This window comes from Ovis canadensis, chromosome 16, assembly GCF_042477335.2.
Source record: "Ovis canadensis isolate MfBH-ARS-UI-01 breed Bighorn chromosome 16, ARS-UI_OviCan_v2, whole genome shotgun sequence".
Taxonomy (NCBI): Eukaryota; Metazoa; Chordata; class Mammalia; order Artiodactyla; family Bovidae; genus Ovis; species Ovis canadensis.
The window spans coordinates 67,238,357-67,262,877 of NC_091260.1; the positions used below are offsets into that span (position 1 = coordinate 67,238,357).

The 24,521-nt window shown below is 35.9% G+C and overlaps 1 protein-coding gene across 3 annotated transcripts in view; it reads left to right on the forward strand.

Moving 5' to 3' along the window:
• CDH18 (cadherin 18) overlaps window positions 1-24,521 on the forward strand; it is a 1,279,339-nt gene that overhangs the window by 1,241,847 nt on the left and 12,971 nt on the right. For all 3 annotated transcript variants that reach the window (XM_069556587.1, XM_069556586.1, XM_069556588.1), the window contains one exon: window positions 3,551-3,668. In XM_069556587.1, the coding sequence (XP_069412688.1) occupies window positions 3,551-3,668 (118 nt within the window). The remainder of the gene's footprint in view (window positions 1-3,550; window positions 3,669-24,521) is intronic.

The following is a 24,521-nucleotide window of genomic DNA, read 5'->3' on the forward strand; positions in this document are numbered from 1 at the left end:
TGGAAACAGTGACCAAGTTTATTTTCTTGGACTCCAAAATCAGTATGAACAGTGAATGTGATAGCAGCTACAAAATAAAAAAGATGTTTGCTCCTAGGAAGAAAAACTATGACAAAGCTACACAGCATGTTGAAAGAGACAAAATAAAAAACAAAGACATTACTTTGTGGACCAAGGTCCATATAGTCAAAGCTATGGCTTTTCCAGTAGTCATGTATGGATGAGAGAGCTCTACAATAAAGTAGGCTGAGCACTGAATAATTGATATTTTCTAATTGTGGTGCTGGATAAGACTTTTGAGAGTCCCTTGGTAAGCAAGGGATGCTGTTCAAGTGCTGCACTCAATACGCCAGCAAATTTGGAAAACTCAGCAGTGGCCACAGAACTGAAAAAGGTCAGTTTTCATTCCAATCCCAAAGAAAGGCAATGCCAAAGAATGCTCAAACTACTGCACAATTGCACTCATCTCACACGCTAGTAAAGTAATGCTCAAAATTCTCCAAGCCAGGCTTCAGCAATACATGAACCGTGAACTTCCAGATGTTCAAGTTAGTTTTAGAAAAGGCAGAGGAACCAGAGATCAAATTGCCAGCATCCGCTAGATCATGGGAAAAGCAAGAGAGTTCCATAAAAACATCAATTTCTGCTTTATTGACTATGCCAAAGCCTTTCACTGTGTGGATCACAATAAACTGGAAAATTCTGAAAGAGATGGGAATACCAGACCACCTGACCTGCCTCTTGAGAAACCTATATGCAGGTCAGGAAGCAACAGTTAGAACTGGGCATGGAACAACAGACTGGTTCCAAATAGAAAAAGGAGTATACCAAGGCTGTATATTGTCACCCTGCTTATTTAACTTATTTGCAGAGTACATCATGAGAAATGCTGGGCTGGAAGAAGCACAAGCTGGAATCAAGATCGCCGGGAGAAATATCAATAACCTCAGATATGCAGATGATACCACCCTTATGGTTGAAAGTGAAGAGGAACTCAAAAGCCTCTTGATGAAAGTGAAAGAAGAGAGTGAAAAAGTTGGCTTAAAGCTCAACATTCAGAAAACGAAGATCATGGCATCCGGTCCCATCACTTCATGGAAAATAGATGCAGAAAGAGTGGAAACAATGTCAGACTTTATTTTGGGGGGCTCCAAAATCACTGCAGATGGTGATTGCAGCCATAAAATTAAAAGATGCTTACTCCTTGGAAGAAAAGTTATGACCAACCTAGATAGCTTGTTGAAACGCAGAGACATTACTTTGGCAATAAAGGTCCATCTAATCAAGGCTATGGTTTTACCAGTGGTCATGTATGGATGTGAGAGTTGGCCTCTGAAGAAGGCTGAACCCCAAAGAATTGATGCTTTTGAACTGTGGTGTTGGAGAAGACTCTTGAGAGTCCCTTGGACTGCAAGGAGATCCAACCGGTCTATTCTGAAGGAGATCAGCCCTGGGATTTCTTTGGAAGGAATGATGCTAAAGCTGAAACTCCAATACTTTGGCCACCTCATGTGAAGAGTTGACTCATCGGAAAAGACTCTGATGCTGGGGGGGATTGGGGGCAGGAGGAAAAGGGGACGACAGAGGATGAGGGCTGCATGGCATCACTGACTCGATGCATGTGAGTCTGAGTAAACTCCGGTGATGGACAGGGAGGCCTGGCGTTCTGCAATTCATGGGGTCACAAAGAGTCAGACACAACTGAGCGACTGCACTGAACTGAACTGAACTGGTAAGCAAGGAGATCAAACTAGTCGATCCTAAAGGAAATCAACCTTGAACATTCCCTGGAAGTACTGATATTTAAACTGAAGGTCCAATATTTTGGCCACCTGATGCAAAGAGCCAACTCATTGAAAACGACCCTGATGCTGGGAAAGATTGAGGGCAGGAGGGGAAAGGCGTAACAGAGGACGAGATGGTTTGATGACATTCCTGACTCAATGAACATGAGTTTGAGCAACTCTGGGAGATGGTGAAGGACAGAGAAGCCTGGTGTGCTACAGTCAGTGGAGTTGCAGAGTCAGACATGACAGGAGTGAACATCAATAATAAACTATAGAACTTTTCCTGCACTTGAGAAAAATCATCAAGTTTCCTTCTGATTATCCATCAATTTATTCTATTTATAGTCAGAAGGCAATAACAACAACAACAAAATTCTGTTCAGAGACTAGCTGTACTTTAAGTGAGAAAAAAAAATCAGCAATTATGTAAATGTTCAGTTCATATATAAATGATACAGTAATATGGAGTGAAATAATGAAGAGAAGGATTGAATGTGTGTGTGTGTTTGAGGAGCTGGGGTGGTGGGGGGGGGGGGCGGCTTTTACCAGGATCTCTTGCTGAGAAAATACGGGCTGAGTGGTGATGGAAAAGAATATAAGGAGTGACCCTTGGGACTATATGGAGGAAGTTAATCACGTCTATATCTTGAGGCCCTTTCTTCATGTTCACTTCATGAAAGCATGTCCTCTTCTGGTCCACTGACCACTCATTCTCACTACTTTGATATTTCTTCACTTCTCCCTTGCAAACTAATGGGCTCAGTACTTGGAGAGGAATTTATCTTTTAAATCTGATGTGTATTGGTGGTTTGTTTCACTTGTAAAATATTGAAATGGAGTGAATGAAAATGGGTAAGATATTCTTAGTAATCATGTCAGTTTTTGAAATGCATGTACTATATTTCATATGCAGAAAATACTATTTTTCTGGCTCTACTTCCCCTCTGTATGTTTTCAGTTTCTCTACAGAAACACTGCAAAGAGGATACCTAAGCTTTAGGATACCATTTTTTTTTCAAAAGGAAAATATTATCTTATTTGTTTCAAATATTGTTTTTAAAGATTGTGATGAGTATAAATATTGGAATGTGTGTATTGCTGTTAAGCTACCTGGAATATTTTATTTATGTATTCTAATTTTCTTTGTTCCTTAAAGTGCATAAAGTCCAAATTTTGGCATTGCTTTCTCTCGACTACCAGGATGAAAAATATATCGTAAAGCTCTGAGTGATTTAGTTTTACTTCTGTCACTATTTTACAGATTTGAGGGACATCACATTCCTTTTGGGACTCAGAGTCTTCCTCTCTCAAATTCAGGGCCTAGATCATGAACTCAGAGGTCTCCTGAAACAAAAATTATGGCTCTAGTGCCTTTGTGTTTTCTGGCTGAGCCCAACATGTACTGAAAGGCTGTTCTGCATCAACACTGGGATATTTGTATTTGTACAAACAATACTTCATGTCTCCCCAAACAGGTGTTCGCACAAAGCCTTACAACTAATTGGCCCCAAGGTACTATGGGTAATAAAGGAAAACACACACACACATTAAATATTTGTGCCATTCTGGGAAAAAAAAATTGTGAATGATTGTAAGGTATGCCATACTACATTTCTTAAAGTCTAATGCAAGGGAGAGCAAATTAGTTAATTCTGTCATTAGAGTAAGAATTTGAAAACACTCAAGTTGGATATTGAAATGTTATAATTGAAATCAAAGGAAGAGCTAAATTAAGTTTATTCTTAATTTTGTTTTTTCTTTAGGTTATTCATACCATCAGTGCCACTGATAAAGACGATTTTGCCAATGGACCAAGGTTTAGCTTCTTTCTTGATGAACATCTGTCTATAAACCCAAACTTCACTCTGAAAGATAATGAAGGTGAACATGCATTCATATATTTTTTTATCTTTGTGGTATCTGCTTTGACTTGATATGGAGTAGGACTGAGCAGCTTTGCTTGATTCTGATATACCCATGAACAGCTTGCAAATCAACATTCAAAGTCAGTTTGACGTTAATGCGTTATGATCTGTGAATAGCTTGTATTTAAAATTGAGCCATATGTACAAATAACTTCCATTGAGTTTATTCAGAAGCATCTCTTTAAACCAGAAATGTACATGTAATATGCTCTTGGGCAAATTTTAAGAGAAATCTTAGCTGACAAACATGTTTATGAGAGCTGCTATAACTGCTAAGAGGTAGAAAAAATTTAAATTAGGAAAAATGAAAAATATGTCCTAGGGACAGTTAGGAAAGGAAATGCAATGTTTGAAATCATCTTGCATTAGCCAGGCTATCAGGATGTGATATACAAATTATATTTCCTCTTGCTATTATGAATATTTTTCTAAAATATGGGTAGATACATATGCATAATTACAGAGCATTGTGGAATTTTTTGAATTATTTTTGTTTAACGTTCTCTACTGTGTGGAGGAAAAATAACACCATAATAACTAGGGAAGATTTACCAAGATTTAGATTCCCTTGTTGGATAAAATCTATTCTTCTGTATGGAAGGGAAGCAGCAAGTTATTCAATATGTACAGTGTTCTGATTGGCATCAACTTTCTTGTCATAACTGTTTTTGATCACATTTATCTGACTATGCTATTATTTAGGATTTAACAATAGCCTCTGAATCCCATGAAAGAAACAATGACGCATACATTTTGGAGTAAACAGTTGAGTTCTTCTCTGTTTTCTTCATGGAGCATTTTCAAATTCAAGAGAAATCTCTGACAACCCAGTGAACAGTTTACTCATTATCCCAAGCTTCTTTAAATTATTATAATAGGGATACTAAATTGTGCGTGTGGCTGTTGCAAAATTCATCTAAAAATACCAAACTTGTTTGTTGTTCTCATTTAAAATATCCCTGTGGTCAGCTCTACTTATGGCAATACATATTTATCCATGTTTGTGTATAACAAATCATGTTAATTGACTATTGTATATTTGTTTACATATGTACATCTCACCCCAAAATCCCAAATGTATTTATTATAATTAACTATGCTAAATATGTAAAAATAAATTCATATTGTCCATATTCAAATAATTGCACATTTAGAGAACATTCAACTTTCTGCCTTAGTAGATTGAAATCTACTATATTTAGAAATCCATATTTAGAAAGCATATTTATATTTCAGTTGAATGTTTCTATTCCAATAACACTTTATTATACATTTGAAAAGTAATTTTAATGTGATGATAGAAATAAAAATTGACTTAGATTTAATGATGTATTATAATCAAGCTATTTAATATAAATAATTCCCAAAGTATTTTAGAAAAACAAGAGAATATTACTTGTTTAAACCCACATTAGTGACTAAAAGTCCTTTATTCAAGATTATTACATCTGACATTTTTCAGTTTAATTAATGGATGTATTCAAAAGGTCTCAGTTCCGTTATTTGACAATGTTACCAGTTCTAGTAACTCAAACTGAAGAAACACCCCTCAAATATATATACTCTTTTGAAAGGTTTATAATGCTGATGTAAATGTTTTAAAATTTATTTTAACCATGTATATGAATGTTTTAAATCATCTATGCTATATCAAGTATGTGATACCTTCAGACAGTTGTGTAGGGGTGTTTTAATTTATTTTTAAATTAAAAGATTTTAAAATTTATTTTTAAATGGATTTAATTTATTTAAACATATTTGGGAATTGATGAAATTATAAATAGCACCAATAATTTATTTTGGATAGAAAAAGCAACAAGATTCTGAAGAAAAAATGAAGAGATGCTAATACATCAATAAATACATGTGCTTGAGCAAACAGTTTTGTTTATGCTAGATAAGACAAGCCACCCAACTTCTCTCAACCTATTCTTACATCCATTAAGTTGTGGTTTGAATTATTTACTTTGCAGCATTGGGGAATGAATGACACTGTGTGTAAGAGTATTACAGTCAAGATGGCTTTTTCTCCAAACAGAAAGAAGTTATGGATAATAATTTATAAAGGTGAAATTTAATATGGGATTTATTGTGGGCTTCCCTTGTGGCTTAGTTGGTAAAGAATCCGCTAGCAATGTGGGAGACCTAGGTTCGATCCCTGCACTCGGGAGATCCCCTGGAGAAGGGAATGGCTATTCACTCCAGTATTCTGGCCTGGAGAATTTCATGGACTGTATAGTCCATTGGGTCACAAAGAGTCGGACAGGACAGTAGCTAAGTCATGTCCAACTCTTTGTGATGCTATGGACTGTAGCCTGCCAGGCTCCTCTGTCCTCCACTATGTCCTGGAATTTGCTTAGTTTCATGTGCATTGAGTAGGTGATGCTCTTTAACCATCTCATCCTCTGTCTCCCCCTTCTCCTCCTGCCCTCAAACTTTCCCAGCACTAGATCTTTTCCAGTGAGTCAGCTGTTTGCATCATATGTCCAAAGCATTGGTGCTTCAGATTCAGTGACAGTTCTTCCAGTGAATATTCAGGGTTGACTTCCTTTAGGATTTACTGATTTGATCTCCTTGCAGTCCGAGGGACTCTCAAGAGTCCTGGAATACTCATACCAAAATGAATATATCATGAGTATATAAACAGCTCTCAGGACAACAACCAGAACAAAAACAAAGAAAGTAAGAGTCTCGAAATCTAGGCCTACAGCTTGAGCATTGCATTCTGTGAGTTAGTAGACATTTACATGCCATCAAAACACAGAAAAATCTAGAAGAAAAAATTAATAGCATTATTTTCTGTGCCCACTGCTTACAAGAAAGGGGAACAACAGAAAGCAGACAGAGCCTCCAAGCCAGGCTGAGTGATCAGAAAATCATCGGTTTAGTGGCATCTCCAAACTGTTTATGGCAAAGATTTATTGCAGAAAAAAAGCTGTTTCAAAAGTTAGACACAAAGAAATGCATATTATATTCATAAGTCTGAAAATCAAAATATTAAGACAGTCAATAGATAATAAGATAATGAGAAAATGAATTAACTCTGAATAATGCAAAATATATAAATGAACAGATAAAAGGTAACTATTAATATGTTTTTAATGTTTAGCATTTAAAAAAATTTTTTAAGTGGTATCTTTTGAAAAAGACTAAGAAGTTATATGAAATGAGACAATGAAATTAAATGTTTACATAAATATAATTTCAAAATATTTATCAAAATAAAGCTATAGTTTTCTCATAATTAAAAAATATATAGTTATATGAATATATATATATATTTAGTGTTATATACATAACTGTATAAACCTATAATTAGATGTTAAACTTTTGTTTTATATATACTGTGTACATGTATATATCATGTATGCATGTATGCATGCTCAGTTGCTAAGATATGTCCAATTCTTGCAACCCCATGGACTATAGACCATCAAGCTCCTCTGTCCATGGGATTCTCCAGGCAAGAAGACAAGAGTGGGCTGCCATTTCCTTCTCTAATATATCATGTATACATAAGATATATATTAAAATATAGGTATTAAATATATAAAATGTATACAAAGCTATATTTATAAATTTATATTTAGATATATATATACACACTAAGCATATATATTATCCATATATTTAAAATTTAGTTATGTGTAAACATATATGTATATATACAAACACACATACAGACCAAAAGAAAGAACAATAGGAAAAAAATTAATAGCATTACTTTTAGACTGGACACAAAGAGAGATTTAACAAGCCAGATGGAAATCTATTAATTCAAGCAAAGTTCAGGTAGGTCAAAATTTTAAAATATTTTGAGAACACTTAGATATAGAATATAATATATTCAGAAGAATTAGGAATAAATTATATCAGCAGGCAATATATAGATAGATTAAATTGTTCGGCAATTTTTTTAAGTTAAAAATATGTAAACCCTCACGATGACCATGAATAACAAAAAGAAGTAGAAATTCAATTCTGTACTTAAATATTTCAATTTAAAAGTGTTAAACCTCAAAGATAAAGATAAAAAATATTAATCAAAATAAAAGGGAGGATCAGTTCAGTTCAGTCGTTCAGTCTTGTCCGACTCTTTGCGACCCCATGAATCGCAGCACGCCAGGCCTCCCTGTCCATCACCAACTCCCGGAGTTCACTCAGGCTCACGTCCAACGAGTCAGTGATGCCATCCAGCCATCTCATCATCTGTCATCCCCTTCTCCTCCTGCCCCGAATCCCTCCCAGCATCAGATACATTAAAAGTAATAATAATTTGCTCAGCTCCAAAGTAGATTCCTGTTAGAAAAGCTATATGACAGAAATGATAGCAATTATATAATCAAATTGCTAAAGGAAAAAAATTTCCATTGTCAACTTTTTCTATATTTAGTTAACAGTGGCAAACTATCAGGAATTAAGGGAAGACAGTAAATAAAGTCATTTTCCAGTGTATAAGAAAATAAAATTTTTATTTTTAGCTACTTATGTTTTGACAAATATTATATTAATCTTTGTCTTCATGATCTCTGCAAGAAATAATAGAAAAAAGGCTTATAATTGATATTGATTTCTAACACGAATAAATTTGAAGAGTTAACACTAAATTAATAGAATAAGAATTTATAATTTCTAAAGCAAAGCAATTTTTAAAAAAGCTAATAAATCTTATTTTATCAATAGAGCAGAGGCCAGAAAGTAGAATAAAAGATTCACATAGAAACAATGACAATATTCTGTGTAGAAAGTAGTTCAAACATATGATAGTCACACTCAGATTAAATATCATTCTTAAAGATATTTTATTATATTTTTTAAATATAGCGTTATATGCTGCTTACAAGAGCTATATCAAATTCAAAATGTGATAGGAAGTTTTATATAAAAAGGTAGAAAGAGGACATATCCCTGTAGGTATTGAAATATCATAAGATGGTAAAGATTTATGTCTCTATAAAAGGAAGAAATGTCTGCCAACTGAAGCAGTAAGTATTTGGATTACTTTCTTTTTGAATGGATGTATTTGCCTTGATATGACTCTTGCTACCTTGAGCAGAATGTGATTCAAGGAATAATCTCTTGTTTCCTCTAAAGTGAAAGTGTTAGCCCCCCAGTCCTGTCAGACTCTTTGGGACCCTAAGGACTATAGCCCACCAGACTCCTCTGTCCATGGAGTTCTCTACAGAAGAATACTGGAGTGGCTTCCATTACCTTCTTCAATTATAAAAATATGAAGCTAATATGAGCCCTGACTGCTGGCTTTTCTTCCTTTTTTTTTTTTTTTTTCTTTTTGTAATGCAACTAGCTGACTAAAATTTGATTGATTGATAGGATCAACTTCAAAGAGGCACCCATTTCAAAGATGAAAGTCTTGACTAAACACATTGCCAGCCACTGGTAGATGAAAAGCCAGCTCCCCCATTTCCCTTTGTTCTAGAGATTTTTGGATATTTCAGTAACTGATACCTTGGGCTTCTTTGCTTGTTTGTTTGTTTTATTTTTTCCTTTCCCTCAACTTTAAATTCCTGCTCTTATGTTTTAAATTCATCCATAAAGAGAGAGCTTGAGAAACTCTCAGCCTCTGCCCTTGACCACAATGAAAGCTGAACTGCAAGATAAGACAGATAACTTAATAATATTACTGCCTGGAATCATAGCTAATTTTCTCATATCAAGTAAAAAGATCTTCCTCAATCTATACCCTGATGAGATTCTCCCATTTACAGCCCAGATCTGCTTGATAAACACTTAAATTCAAGATAATGTTTCATGTTGTTCCATATCTTTGCCATCTTTGTTAGATCTTTCCTGCCCTATGTTTTATTCCTCATTGATTTGAAATCTGCAAATTTATTTGAACATTAGTGAAAAGATGTCTTCTTAAATGTCCCATCCTATGTATGTGAAAATTTTGTTATTTGGAGCATCTTTTGTTATTATTATTATTCACTGTGACATATGCTAAGAATATATTGGTAGAAAACATTAACATGAAGCTACTATGCTACTCAAGGGTGCAGATCTCTTATCAGAGCAAATGAGGTCCGCTCACTTGGCTTTGGTTGATAGCCATGTATTTTTTCATTTGTTTATTTTCTTTTACAGAGATGTAGATCTCTAGTGAAATTCTCTATCATTTCTTTTGTTTTCTTTCTATTTTCATGAACCTATAATCTTAATGATTTTAGAACCATTGTTAGCTAACTCTACTTTCTCAATGAAGTGATAGGTTTTGTTTTTCATCAGGGAGGCTGGGGAAACAGGACTGAGGTATTATGGTCTGGTTTGTTAGTCCTTAGTCATTTTTAGTTGGGTTTCACACATAATGTCTAGACCTATAAGAATCTCAAATGGTAATAAATTTATTCAGAGAGAGTTTGTCATTTTATTGGATGAACAGTTAGAGAGGGACATTATTACTGGTGAACCACAGAGACATCATGGGTTTAGTTCCTATCCACCACAAAAGCAATTATAATAAAGTGAGTCCCATGATTTTCTTCCGATGCATATAAAAGTGTGTGTACATTTAAATCTATTAAGTATGAAATAATGTTATGTCTAAAAATATGCATAATTTAATTAAAATATTTTATTGCTAAAAAAACAGTAATCACCATCTGCGTAATTAGTGAGTCATACTATTTTTGCAATAGTAACATCAAAGACCCCTGATCACAGATCACCATAAAAAATATACTAATAATGAAAAAGTTTGAAATATTGTGAGAATTACTGAAATGTGATACAGAGACTGGAAGTGAGCAAAGGCTGTTGGAAAAATAGTGCCAATAGACTTATGTGACACAAGGTTGTCAAAAAAATTCAATTTTTTAAACAAACACAGTGTCTGCAAAACACAGTAAAGCACAGCAAGATTAAAGGGGGCATGCCTGTATATAAGAGGCTTATGGAAGTTTCCTGGTGGGAGAGACTGAGGGAGAAACTGTGTCTTGTTCTGATTGGCAGGGCCATGCTCAGTAAATTGTTAATCTAATTTTCTGTTGATGGGTGGAGCTGTGTTCCCTCCCTGCTATTTACCTGGAGCCAAACTTCCCTGGTGGCTCAGATGGTAAAGCATCTGCCTACAATGTGGGTGACCTGGGTTCGATCCCTGGGTCGGAAGATCCCCTGGAGAAGGAAATGGCAACCCACTCCAGTACTCTTGCCTGGAGAATCCCATGGATGGAGGAGCCTGGTGGGCTAAAGTCCATGGGGTCACAAAGAGTCGGACACGACTGAGCGACTTCACTTTCACTTTCAAACTATGGTGGAGGTGATGAAGATAATGGTGACCTCCCTCAAAAGATCCCATGCATGCGCTGCTACACTCAGTGCCCCCAACCCTGCAGCAGGCCACCACTGACCCACGCTTCCCCCAGAGACTCCTGGACACCCACAGGCAAGTCTGGGGCAGTCTCCTGCAGGGGTCACTGCTCCTTTCTTCTGGGTCTTGGTGCACTAGGTTCTGTTGTGACCTCCGAGAGTCTATTTTGCAGGCCTGTGTAAATACTGGCAGCTCTATGGTGGGGTAATGGCAACCTCCTTCAAGAGGGCTTATGCCATACCCAAGTCTGCTGCACCCAGGGCCTCTGTCCCTGCAGCAGACCCATACCTGCACCAACCCATACCTCCATAGGAGACGCTCAAACACAGTTCTGTCTGTCTCTGTGGGGGTCCCTCGGTTTGTTTGAGCCCTCTGAGCATCTATGATGGAAATGGGGTTTGATCTAAACATGAATTCGCCCCTCCTACTATCTTGCTGGGGCTTCTCCTTTACCCTTGGATGTGGCGTATCTCCTCACAGCCATTCCAGTGCCTACCTTCTTACTGGGGTTTCTCTGACCTTGGACATGGGGTATATCCACAGGGCCTATCCAGAGCCTCACAGCCACCACTTGCTGCTCCATAAACCTCTTATCATTCTCTATTAGAGGGCAGACAGACTGAAAAACACAATCACAGAGAACTAACCAATTTAATCACATGGACCACAGCCTTGTCTACTATGAGCCACGCTGTGTAGGGCTACCTAAGATGGACGGATCATAGTGGAGAGTTCTGACAAAATGTGGTCCACTGGAGAAGGGAATGGCAAACCACTTCAGAACTCTTGCCTTAAGAACCCCATGAGCCATACGAAAAGGAAAAAAGATAGGACACTGAAAGATGAATTCCCCAGTTCATTAGGTGCCCAATTTGCTACTGGAGATCAGTGGAGAAATAACTCCAAAAAGAATAAACAGACGGAGCCAAAGCAAAAACAACACCCAGTTAGTGATGTCACTGGTGATAGAAGCAAGGTCTGATGCTGTAAGAGTAATCTTGCTTAGGAACCTGGATTGTTAGGTCCATGAATCAAGGCAAATTGGAAGTGGTCAAACAGGAGATGGCAAGAATGAACATCGACATTTTAGGAATCAGCAAACTAAGATGGACTGGAATGGGTAAACTTAACTCAGATGACCATTATATCTACTGCTGTGGGCAAGAGTCCCTTAGAAGAAATGGAGTGGCCATCATGGTCAACAAGAGAGTCTGAAGTGCAGTAATGGGATGCAGTCTCAAAAATGACAAAATGATCTCTATTTGTTTCCAAGGCAAAACATTCAATATCACGGCAATCCAAGTTTATGCCCTGACCAGTAAGGCTGAAGAAGCTGAAGTTGAATGGTTCTATGAAGACCTACAAGACCTTCTAGAATTAAAACCCAAGAAATATGTCCTTTTCACTATAGGGGACTGGAATGCAAAAGTAGGAAATCAAGAAACACCTAGAGTAATAGGCAAACTTGGCCTTTGAGTACAGAATAAAGCAGGACAAATGCTAATAGAATTTTGCAAGAGAATGCACTGGTCATAGTAAACACCCTTTTCCAACAACACAAGAGAAGACTCTACACATGGACATCACCAAATGGTCAACACTGAAATTAGGTTGATTATATTCTTTGCAGCCAAAGAGGGAGAAACTCTATACAGTCAGCAAAAACAAGACTGGGAGCTGACTGTGGCTCAGATCATGAACTCTTTATTGCCAAATTCAGACTTAAATTGAAGAAAGTGAAGAAAACCACTAGACCTTTCAGGTGTAACTTAAAACAAATCCCTTATGATTATACAGTGGAAGTGAGAAATAGATTTAAGGGACTAGATCTGATAGACAGAGTGCCTGATGAACTATGGACAGAGATTTGTGACACTCTACAGGAGACAGGGAGCAAGACCATCCCCAAGAAAAAGGGATGCAAAAAAGCAAAATGGTTGTCTGAGGAGGCCTCACAAGTAGCTGTGAAAATAAGAGAAGCCCAAAGCAAAGGAGAAAAGGAAAGATATACCCATTTGAATGCAGATTTCCAAAGAATAACAAGGAGAGCTAAGAAAGCACTTCTCAGTGATCAATGCAAAGAAATAGAGGAAAACAATAGAATGGGAAAGACTAGAGATCTCTTCAAGAAAATTAGAGATATCAAAGGAATATTTCATGCCAAGATGTGCTCAGTAAAGAACAGAAATGGTATTGACCTGACAGAAGCAGAAGATATTAAGAAGAGGTGGCAAGAACGCACAGAAGAACTGTACAAAAAAGATCTTCATGACCCAGATAATCATGATGGTGGGATCACTCACCTAAAGCCAGACATCCTGGAATCTATCGTCAAGTGGGCCTTAAGAAGTATCACTATGAACAAAGGTAGTGAAGGTGATGGAATTCCAGTTGAGCTATTTCAAATCCTAACAGCGATGCTGTGAAAGTGCTGCACTCAATATGCCAGCAAATATGGAAAACTCAGCAGTGGCCACAGGACTAGAAAAGGTCAGTTTTCATTCCAATCTCAAAGAAAGGCAATGCCAAAGTGCCAAAGAATGCTCAAACTATCACACAATTGCACTCATCTCACATGCTAGTAAAGTAATGTTCAAAATTCTGGAAGCCAGGCTTCAACAATACGTGAACTGTGAACTTCCAGATGTACAAGCTGGATTTATAAAAGGCAAAGGAACCAGAGATCAAATTGCCGACATCCACTGGATCATCGAAAAAGGAAGGGAGTTCCAGGAAAAACATCTATTTCTGCTTTATTGACTATGCCAAAGTCTTTGACTGTGTGGGTCACAATAGACTGTGGAAACTTCTGAAAGAGATAGGAATACCAGACCACATGACCTGCCTCTTGAGAAATCTGTATGCAGGTCAGGAAGCAACAGTTAGAACTGGACATGGAACGACAGACTGGTTCCAAATTGGAAAAGGAATACGTCAAGGCTGTATATTGTCACCATGCTTATTTAACTTATATGCAGAGTAAATCATGAGAAATGCTGGACTAGATCAAAGCTGGAATCAAGATTGCTGGGAGAAATATCAATAACCTCAGATATGCAGATGACACCACCCTTATGGCAGAAAGCGAAGAAGAACTAAAGAGCCTCTTGATGAAAGTGAAAGGGAAGAGTGAAAAAGTTGGCTTTTAAGCTCATTTTAAGCTCATTTTAAGCTCAACATTCAGAAAACTAAGATCATGGCATCTAGACCCATCACTTCATGGCAAATAGATGGATAAGCAGTGGAAATAGTGTCAGACTATTTTTCTGGGCTCCAAAATCACTGCAGATGTTGACTGCAGCCATGAAATTAAAAGATACTTACTCCTTGGAAGAAAAGTTATGACCAACCTAGACAGCATAGTAAAAAACATAGACATCACTTTGCCAGCAAAGGTCCATCTAGTCAAGGCTATGGTTTTTCCAGTAGTCATGTATGGATGTCAGAGTTAGACTATAAAGAAAGCTGAGTGCCAATGAATTGATGGTTTTGAACTGTGGTATTGGAGAAGACTCTTGAGAGTCCCTTGGACTGCAAGGAGATCCAACCATTCCATCCTAAAGGAGATCAGTCCTTAATATTCATTGGAAGGACTGATGTTGAATCTGAAACTCCAATGCTTTGGCCACCTTATGTGAAGAGCTGACTCATTGGAAAAGACCCTGATGCTGGGAAAGTTTGAAGGCAGGAGGTGAAGGGGACAACAGAGGATGAGATGGTTGGATGGCATCAGTCTATGGGGTCACAAAGAGTCGGTCATGACTGAGTGAACGAACTGATGCATTGTACATTAATCCAATCAGGGTTGAACTAAGTCAAGGATAATATGCAGTTTTCTTTACATCATTCTCTCTCTGATTTATTCTCATCCCTAATTCATGACCCTCCAGGGCTTTCAACAAAGATTCTTTGTTTACTGGAACCTTCACCCTGGTCCCCTTCTTTAATCATCGTCTGTTCAACAGGAAGAGATGGTGGGGGGATAAAAATAATAAGCCTCTTCTTTCTACTTTTCCACTTAAGAGTTTTAAATCTCTACTAAACTTTCCATTTAACTTTCAACTTAAAATTTCAATTTAACAAATGTCTTTAGGGAGAATCAGGCACAGGTTAAGACTCCTCAGTTTTCAGTATGACTGTGTGCCCAGGAGACTTCTAAAAGTTCTCTTTTCTCTGTCCCTAGTTTGGTATCCCAGCCTCTTGTTAGCTCCTGGTATAATCAAATACATTGTAATCCACTGTTCAACTCCACCCATTTTTGCCCTCTCAAGCATCTCATCGCTCTGCTTACCTTGCCTCACCAACTCTCTAATGTCATTAAACAGACATTTCCTTAAAAATTTCAGGTTTTTCTTAGTTATTGGTTAGTCAAAAACTACTATTTTATCCAGACTGTGTTTTATATCACAAGAACCATTTGGCTAGTTTCATTAAAGAGTTGGGATATAAAGTGGTCTTAGAAGAAATGACACAGTTCATTAATAATCTAATTATCATTAAGATGCTGGCAGCCTGGTTGTTCATTAATATTGGACAGATATTTGTTCTTAAAAATATACCTAAAACTGGTTCAGAATCCCGTCCTACAGGTACTGAGAAAAACCAAGAATCTCTGCAAAAATTCTGAGGATTATGAGAGTAGATCATATAACATTGTTACTCTTTGTGCCACTCACCAATTTAACCAGTTTTCTCCTATTTCTCTGGTTCTTGTTTTCCCTTCTACTCCCCTATGCCTGTTATGTACTCAAAGCACAAACTTTTACCAAAGGTAGGGTAAACAGAGTGAAGGGAAAGAGCAGCCCAGCTTAGTGGATATCTGAAATGGATAACAGATGAAGTAAATTATAGCTTAAAAATTACGTCAAACGCATATTAAACAAAACAAAACAAAACAATTCTGTACCGGGATCACATGTACTGCTAAATAAACTAAACCTCTGAATGGATCCTGAAAATCACCTCCGAGGCAGTGGTCCAAAAAAAATTGTAGGTACTGACCCAATTGTACCCAATAAATCTTACCCTATTGGAGAAATCCCTGGGGATCAGCTTGAAGGATCTCCCTATGTGGATGATTACAGAACACTGCAGGGTCGTGCAGGTGGAAGGACAGAGGCAAACACACATTGAAATGTGATAGAGTAGGGCCAGGTTCTCTTGGGCAGTTGTTATTCCTTTTTACGAATTTAGTTTCCAGCAGTATCAGTGGAGTCAGTGTCCTTGGGTACCTTCTCTCTACTCCTTTGAGCCTTGTGGCATTTTGCTATGTCTCCTATCATCAACTGACCTCCAGTCACTTTCCCTTTTTTGTCAAAGTCTTGGGAGCACTTTCTCCATCCATACTCAGAATCATAACTCTGGAAAAATTCAATGCCCCCAAAAGCAAGTTGGCCAGCACTTTAGCCGTCCAACATTCAACACCCAACAGTGATGCCAAAGCAGATTCATGTCTTTGTTTGATACCCTGCACCTCCTTCATTGTAGTACTTCCAACATGTGAACTCTCCCCATTTAGATGATAAGTTCTGTGAAGGCAGGGATTTTTGTCTGACTTATTTGCTGCTGTTAATGTATTCCTAACTGCAATGCAGGAAACCTGGGTTTGATCCCTGGGTCAGCAAGATCCCTTTGAGAAGGGAATGGCTGCCCACTGCAGTGTTCTTGCATGGAGACATTCTGTGGACAGAAGGAGCCAAGCAGGTTACAGTCCATGGGGTCACAAAGAGTTGGACACAGCTGAGCGACATTAACTCAATCACTCAACTCCTACCAGAGAGCCAGACACAGAGGATATTTTAGAATTTTTTAAAAACTGTTAAATTAAAAAAAGAAAAAGAAGGTGAAGGAAGCAACATAGAAGAATGTTTCAGAGCTCTACTCAGGAAACAGGTTGCCTCAATTTGAAAACTGCTTCTTCTGCTAAATAATTATGTGTGAGGCCATAGCCATGTTCTTGTGCTGTATGCCTCAGTTTCCTCTTTCATCAAATGAGATAGACACTTATTCCTTATTTCATTTTTATGAAGAGGGATCAAAATATAAAGAATTTGAGATCATGTACAAAGTGCTGCATGTTTTAAAGGGCACATTAAACATAACTAAGAATTAAATAAATAAATACATGGAAAATGACAATGAAATATCTGAAGGAACATGCATGAAGGAATATATGGGTTTAAGATAAAAAAATTATGTATATAATCCCAAAGAAATTCCCTAACTTAAGAGATAAGAAATAATTTTACAAATTTCCAGAAAATGAATTTAAATTGTAAACAGATTAAATTATGCTGAAGTACTCATTTACAAAATTACAAGGTAATAGTTCATGGGTTTTCTTTTAGTAACATTTCAAAAAGAGAACTACAATCAAATACATCTCTTCCTATTTAAGATAATGTTCATGTGATAGTTAAGGAAGGGTATTTTAAAATGCTAAATGCCTCAGAAAATATAAAAACTATTTGTCAATCATAATAAAATCCTATTGATAAAATATTTGCAACTGCAACAGCAAAATGAACATAAGATAAAAATAAATTTCTGAAAAAGTAAAAACAGTATAAAACAAACAATATATGATTAAATATCAAATAGAAATGATTTAAGTGTCATAAACATTCACATGGAAAAGTAATAATTTAATATGCTAGAAAATAGAATACTTTTAAGATATGTTTTTCAACACACTTTGAATATTTTCAGTAAGAATGTACTCATATATTGCACAGTGTTAAAAATATAGAAAAACACCTTAAATACACACATACACACACACACATACACTCAGCCTTATCCCCACCCCTGACACTTCACACTGGTCTGTCCAGCATGTTCTTCTCCAACCTCACACTGTATTACTATTCACCACCATTCTTACTCTCTGTTTTAGAATGTTTTCTTCTAAAAGAAATTCTGTAGTCAGCTCTTAAGTTAGCTTTTTCCCTCTTGCCATTCAGTCTTCAAGGCACTGTCTGATGTATTTGAGGCAATGATATAAGCTGTTCAGAATGCAAGAAAATAAAACACACAGCTCCTGCTTTCAAAGGACTCTCCACCTACCTAGGAAAATAAAGATGATATGAATGTAACTCACAGCTGAAGGCAGTGAAATGTGAGTTTCTTTAGAGGGATGACTGGAAGTCGTATCATTAAAAGAAGTAGAACATGATTTGCAGAATGGAGTCCTGTTCCCCTAGCTGGAGCAGATGAGAAAACACTTTTCACTGATATGGGGAATGAAGACAGCATAGAGATGACAGAATGTGACATTAGTCTTAAGAATTTAGCCAGAGATATGACAAAGCAAAAACAAGTGCATTTTAATTCGCTATTAAAAACACGAGGCTTGAAACACTTTGCTGTATTTTGTGTCTCCCCCCCAAAATAGACAAGATATTCTCCCATTAATTATTTACTTGCTCTTGTACCAAATTGTGATAGATAAAAACATTTTTATTAAACAAACAAGAGTCTTTAACATTTATCTGGAAAGTTATGACCGATTAGCTATTAAAAAAAAAAACAAAACTGTGATTTGGAAAATAGCCAAGTGATGATTTTTATTTTTCTGACAACATATACAGCAAAAGGTATAATGTAAATACATTTTTTGATAATGACCTTATTTTTATCATTAGCTGATATACTGGTAATAGCACAAATTTATTTAAAATGCAAAACAGGAGTTCAGATGATAATTTTTAAGTTAGAATTTAAAAGTTTTATTACCTTAAGACAACAATGAAAGCAAGATATGTTTTCTGATTAAAATGTAGTTTTTCCTACAACCATCTTCTCTTTAAATTGTGATAGGTAAACTTTTCTTTTTGACATCAAAAAAAAAATCCACTGTATAATTTCAACTTCTTAACTAAGTATCTATAGCAAATGAACCAAAGCTGTAATGTCTTAAAATCTAGGAGTATAGGCTTACCCCAAAGGTCTGAATGTACAATGCTTTTGTTCATTCATCTTGTAGTAGCAAAGTGTAGCCTAATCCACCAATATAAAATCATCCTTAGTCTACAAGTCTTTTCTGCTTCATGATCTTTATATTGCCTCTGGGAGGACTAGGCTTTATTTGATGCAAGGAGATTTGCCAGACTAATTCCTAGGCTTAATTCCAATTATCAAGTACATTTGTAAATCTTAAAGATTTTGGTAGAGAAAGAGATCATTTTTAACTATGTGTATATTTGTATCTCTATATTCAGTTTCCCAAATCACACTTCATGTGCCTTTTAGATTGAAAATTCTCATCTTACTTTTTATTGATAATTAACTATCAAGAACATCTGTTACTCATATTTATCTCTAGGTTATCTCCTTTAGATATATGTTTCCCACTTCCGTAAATGCTTCCATTCTTTAAAATTGAATGACTTCAAATAGCACATTCTTTCTAACATAATGAATAAACTGCAATGAAAATGACCACTTTAAAGCATATTAAATGAAAGATTCTGTAGACTGTCATTTTCAACTTGTTGCAGTATTTTGAAGTCTTTTCCCCCTTGGTTTTATTACTTTTTATTGTTTCCTTATAATATTACTTCTAAAAGTGAAGGTTATATTATTTATAAATTTTATCATTTTTAGCAAAATACTTAATATTATTTTCAGAAAATACTGTTTTTCCTTGTGGCTGTTTGGGTTTGATGAAGAATATCTAAGTTTACATTGCATTGATTTTAAGATGTGATGTTTTCAAATTTGACTAGGAGCTGTGACGAAAATATCTTTTGGGGCATTTTCTTTCAGATTTCACAGTCCACTGATAGTGAAATGCAGTTATTTACTTTGCTATATATCGGAAACCATAAGAGATTTTATGTTTATTTTGTACTTCTTTGGCGTTGTCAGATCCCAAGCAGTCAATATTCCCATCATTTATTTTGTCCTTCAAATGAGAACTCACAGCTGGTGTAGTAATATGCTTAATTTCTCTACAGATTATAACCATTTAAAATTCTGTTTTTATCCACAGGGCTTCAAGAGACCATTTAGCGTTTCCTCCCATTCCTAAATAAAATAGCACAAGCACAGTCTGTCCTGAGTTATAGCTGCAAATGATGCCTCAAACATCCTCTCGTGGATGTGGGAGCAGCTGTATCCCAAGTCACTACCATCAGTGATGAGGCTGACACACAAGACATATTGTTTTTGTTCAGCTACGAATTTCCTTTCTCCTTCTAGTCAAGTCTCAGTCTTAATTCAGTCATACTTGACAGAATCACACTATCCTTCATAGAAAGGTAGAGACTCAAATCTTGACTAATGAGAAGGCAAACAGTCTGTAAGCCATCATGATTCTAAAATGGGAAAGGGTAACTTAAAGAATGGAGAAGGCAATGGCACCCCACTCCAGTACTCTTGCCTGGAAAATCCCATGGATGGAGGAGCCTGGTGGGCTGCAGCCCATGGGGTCGCTGGGAGTCAGACATGACTGAATGACTTCATTTTCACTTTTTACTTTCATGCATTGGTGAAGGAAATGGCAACCCACTCCAGTGTTCTTGCCGGGAGAATCCCAGGGACGGGGGAGCCTGGTGGGCTGCCGTCTACAGGGTCGCACAGAGTTGGACACGACTGAAGCGACTTAGCAGCAACTTAAAGAAGATTTAATGAATCTTCTGCTGTAGATAGAAGAATATGCTTTTATTCTCTCCTTAGGGATTTTAACTCCTGTTGATTTTTTTTTAACTTTCATTTATAAATATATATATATATGTTTGTTAGCCCACACCTTATCACCTTCTTATACACCTACTCACAGTGTCAGCAAAAAAAAAAAGGAAAAACAAAAAACTGCTGACACGTATTCTAAGCAATAAAAATATGACTGATTTTGCTATTCTGCACCATTTTGCTTTTGTTTTCCTGTTGTGAAAATGTAGGTTACACTCTTGCCTTAATTCCTTCCTTGCTCAGAATCACAAAAATGCTGCAGGAGTCATCAACTCTACTCTCTGCCTTAAGGCAGAAGAAACTTGAAACATAGAATCTTAAATAATTTTTAAACAGGATTATGTGTTCACTTTTTCAAACTCTCTAAAAATTCATCTTAACAGTTTCCTTCAGTGTTTATAAATATCAAGCCCAAACATAGTTTACTGTAGAATGCTTGATTCATTCATTTCCTACCATAATTTAAAGGTATATGATAAATATTGACTACAGGGTTTCTGCTGCAATTCATATTCCTTTTGGGGGGAGTGAATAAACTGCTGCTCTTATCTGTAGTTCTACAGTTTCTGTGGTTATATTATTGTGACATGCTTATGAATTATTTTAGATTCGGGTTCCTATTTTTAAAAGCTCCTGTTTTTCTTCTTTACCACCCTATTCACCTATGTTAACACTCTTCTGCAAATTTATATGTGCTTTTCATGAGCAAATTTGCTGATATTCTACAAGATTCATATTTTTGTCTCATATGTATTCATGTTCTTTTTAAAGTGAATAGTATACAGAGTCTTGTATACATAGATAGACATTATTAGTAGCAGGGAAGGGTTGAGCAGTTTCCAAATGTGGTTTTAATATGTTGATAATAGATAGGAGCTTCTTTTCAGAAATAGATATTTTCCCGCTGTGCATGGGGGATTGAGGCTCAAGAGAAAATGGCAAAATAAGCTTAGAATAGCTACTGTATGGCATCTGATGAACTATTAATTTTAATAAACTGATTATTCATCTCCATTGAGAACATACTCAGTGTTACCCTCTATACTTGTTAGGGTCATTTATGATGGCTATAACTATTTAACAGCAAATTTGTGAATTTGAAAGCAAATCTTTAGACAGTGGATGGTTGTATTTATCAGGGATTTAAAAGTTATCAAGAAGGAGTGCGGCAGATGGTGAAAAGGGTGACATTCCAGGGTGCAAATAGGAACATAATGACATATTGGATCAGAGTTCTGTGGTTTGGCAGAAACACAGTGAGGCCAGGAGGATGTTAACAAATTTAAATGAATGGGCAGAATCCAGAGTCTCAAAAACTGAGATTAGGGCAAGTCTAGGATTAAAAGAATAGGAAGTCAGGAAACAGAAGAATAAGAATGAACCTTAAGCAGAGACCATGAGGAGATCAAGATAGATTAGTTTACTTTGGTTTTAATTTCTTAATATATAACATAATAAGGAAACTATAACAGAAGACAATTTCCTGCCAAGTGTAGTTCAAATCATTATTTACCAAGTACCTGTTATGTGAAAGGGTATTTTTCAGGAAAGCAAAAGAGCATTGTTTCCTGCATGGACTCTGATAATAGTTAAATTATGAATGTATCTTATTGCTGCTGAAAGACCAGATAAAAATGAAAATAAAATGAAACCATGCATATTTATCTCTCTGGTGGAAAATAAGATTCTATCTCCTAGTGTTTTCTTCAGATTAAAAAAAAAAAACAAAGGAAATAAACTTTAGTCCAATTAAAGAGATTCTTTAATTAAAGATCTCAAACTTTGCTGCTATTGTAATAGATTCAGAAATATCACTTTAATAGTCTGCTTGGCTATGCTTGAGATGAAGTTTATCTTTATACCTGCATGATCAAATAAGGAATCAGTTGAAATGTCAGGGAGTGCATGGGCACCTAGTAATTCAAGAGTTTTGAAGAACGCATGGTTTTCGTATTTTCCAAGATGAAAGGTAATTTTGGACTTTAATGCAGGACATTTTTCCCCTTGGGAGTATTTTAAAAGCATGCCTCATTTTAACTTAAACTGTACTGGAGTTTATGAAAGTAGCACAAAGATCGGAAACATTCAAGATCTTTCAAGATTTTGACTAAAGAAATACTAGAGCACATATTACTGATTCAATAAAATTATATCTGAATTTTAGAAGCACTTTGCTATTTGTGTTATATTATTATAATTTGTAGCCTTCTGTCCCTGTAGAAATATAAAGGTTGGAGTTATTCCTATCCAACCTTACATTTTACTATAAATATCTTGTGTGAAAGATCCTTCCAAAATTATCAGTTATGAAATCCCTGGACTTCTTATACCTGCAAAAATAAGTTATTATTATTATTATTTTAAAAGGACTTCAAGTTTCATTTCTCTTACTGTCATCACAATGATATTTATAAATACCTACTTGAGTCAACTATCATATATTTGCATGGCAGTCTCCCTGGTTCTTCCTATATGTGTGCACATCCTTTTCTGAACAAGAAATGGGATATATGACAAAATAAATAATGTACTGTCATTTACTTTAAAATATTAAAACATATTTAGGATTTTTTTGACATTGCATTGAAATATAGTTGCTGGGAATGTCAGGAAAATGTTGATTATATTCAGAAAGATAATAATTACTCAGAGCTTCTCAAAATTTTTTGGAAAATTTCCAAGACCTTTTGGGCCTCATACAAGACATGTAGAATTCTGACACTCTTTATTTCAAAGATTCTTCATATGACATATTTTTCTAAACCTTTTATGAATGTCAAGGACTTCAAAACTGAGTTAAAATATCAGTTTTAAGATAGTAGATCCAAACTTATGGACAGTATTTAATGGAATATTCCCAATGAAGAATTGCATAGAAATTCCACAGCTTTATTGAATGCTTCTGAGACTACTTCAGATCTGTTGCTTCATTTCTGCATTCAGATAGTGTATGCATTTGTAATCAAAAGATGTTACTCGAGTTCTCTCCCATATGATACCCAGCAAAGTTTACGTCTAATATGCATCTTTATTTTCTGTCTTCTTGTTAGTTTGAGTTCTTTGTGCTAGCTAGCTGTTCAAAATCTCCTTGAATCCTAATCCAGGGTTAGCTATATTAGCTTGGCTTCCAACCATTCAATTATCCTCTGTCTTCATCCAAATTATTAAGAATTAGAATTAAGAACCAACATTGAGTACACATTATTAGAGATCATCCTTTATTTGGCATTGAAAATTAGAACTTCTTATTCACAGATTTAACATCCTGGTATGGTTTCCATTTATTCAATTCATATGAATGTTTGTCTGCTTTAAAGTTATTCAAGACTTTCTGTAATACTTTTTTTTTTCTTTAATAGCTGCTTCACGAGGCATGAGGGATCTTAGCTGCCAAACCAGGGATCAAACCTGTGCCTCTAATAGTAGAAGCAGGAGTCTCAACTACTAGACCACCAGGGAAGTCCCAATACATGGGACTGGTTTATTTTTTACATCTTATATTTCAAGTTTAGAGGCATTGCTCGTCATGTAATATTGCAATTTAAGTGAGATAAAGTTTGTTCTCATACATAAGTATATTTATATGCATGTAGATATATATGTATCTTCTTATCCCTTTCATTTTAGTTCAAAATTTGCTTGTTCATGTTCAGTGAGCCTACTGCCAAGTACATTTTCTACAGGTCAAGAGAGGAACACAATATCCTTTGTCAAGAGCTCATTATTCTGCTATGCTAAGCCTTTCTAGGTAGGAAGATTTTGCTTTCTGAATCTTTTTTTTTTTTTTTT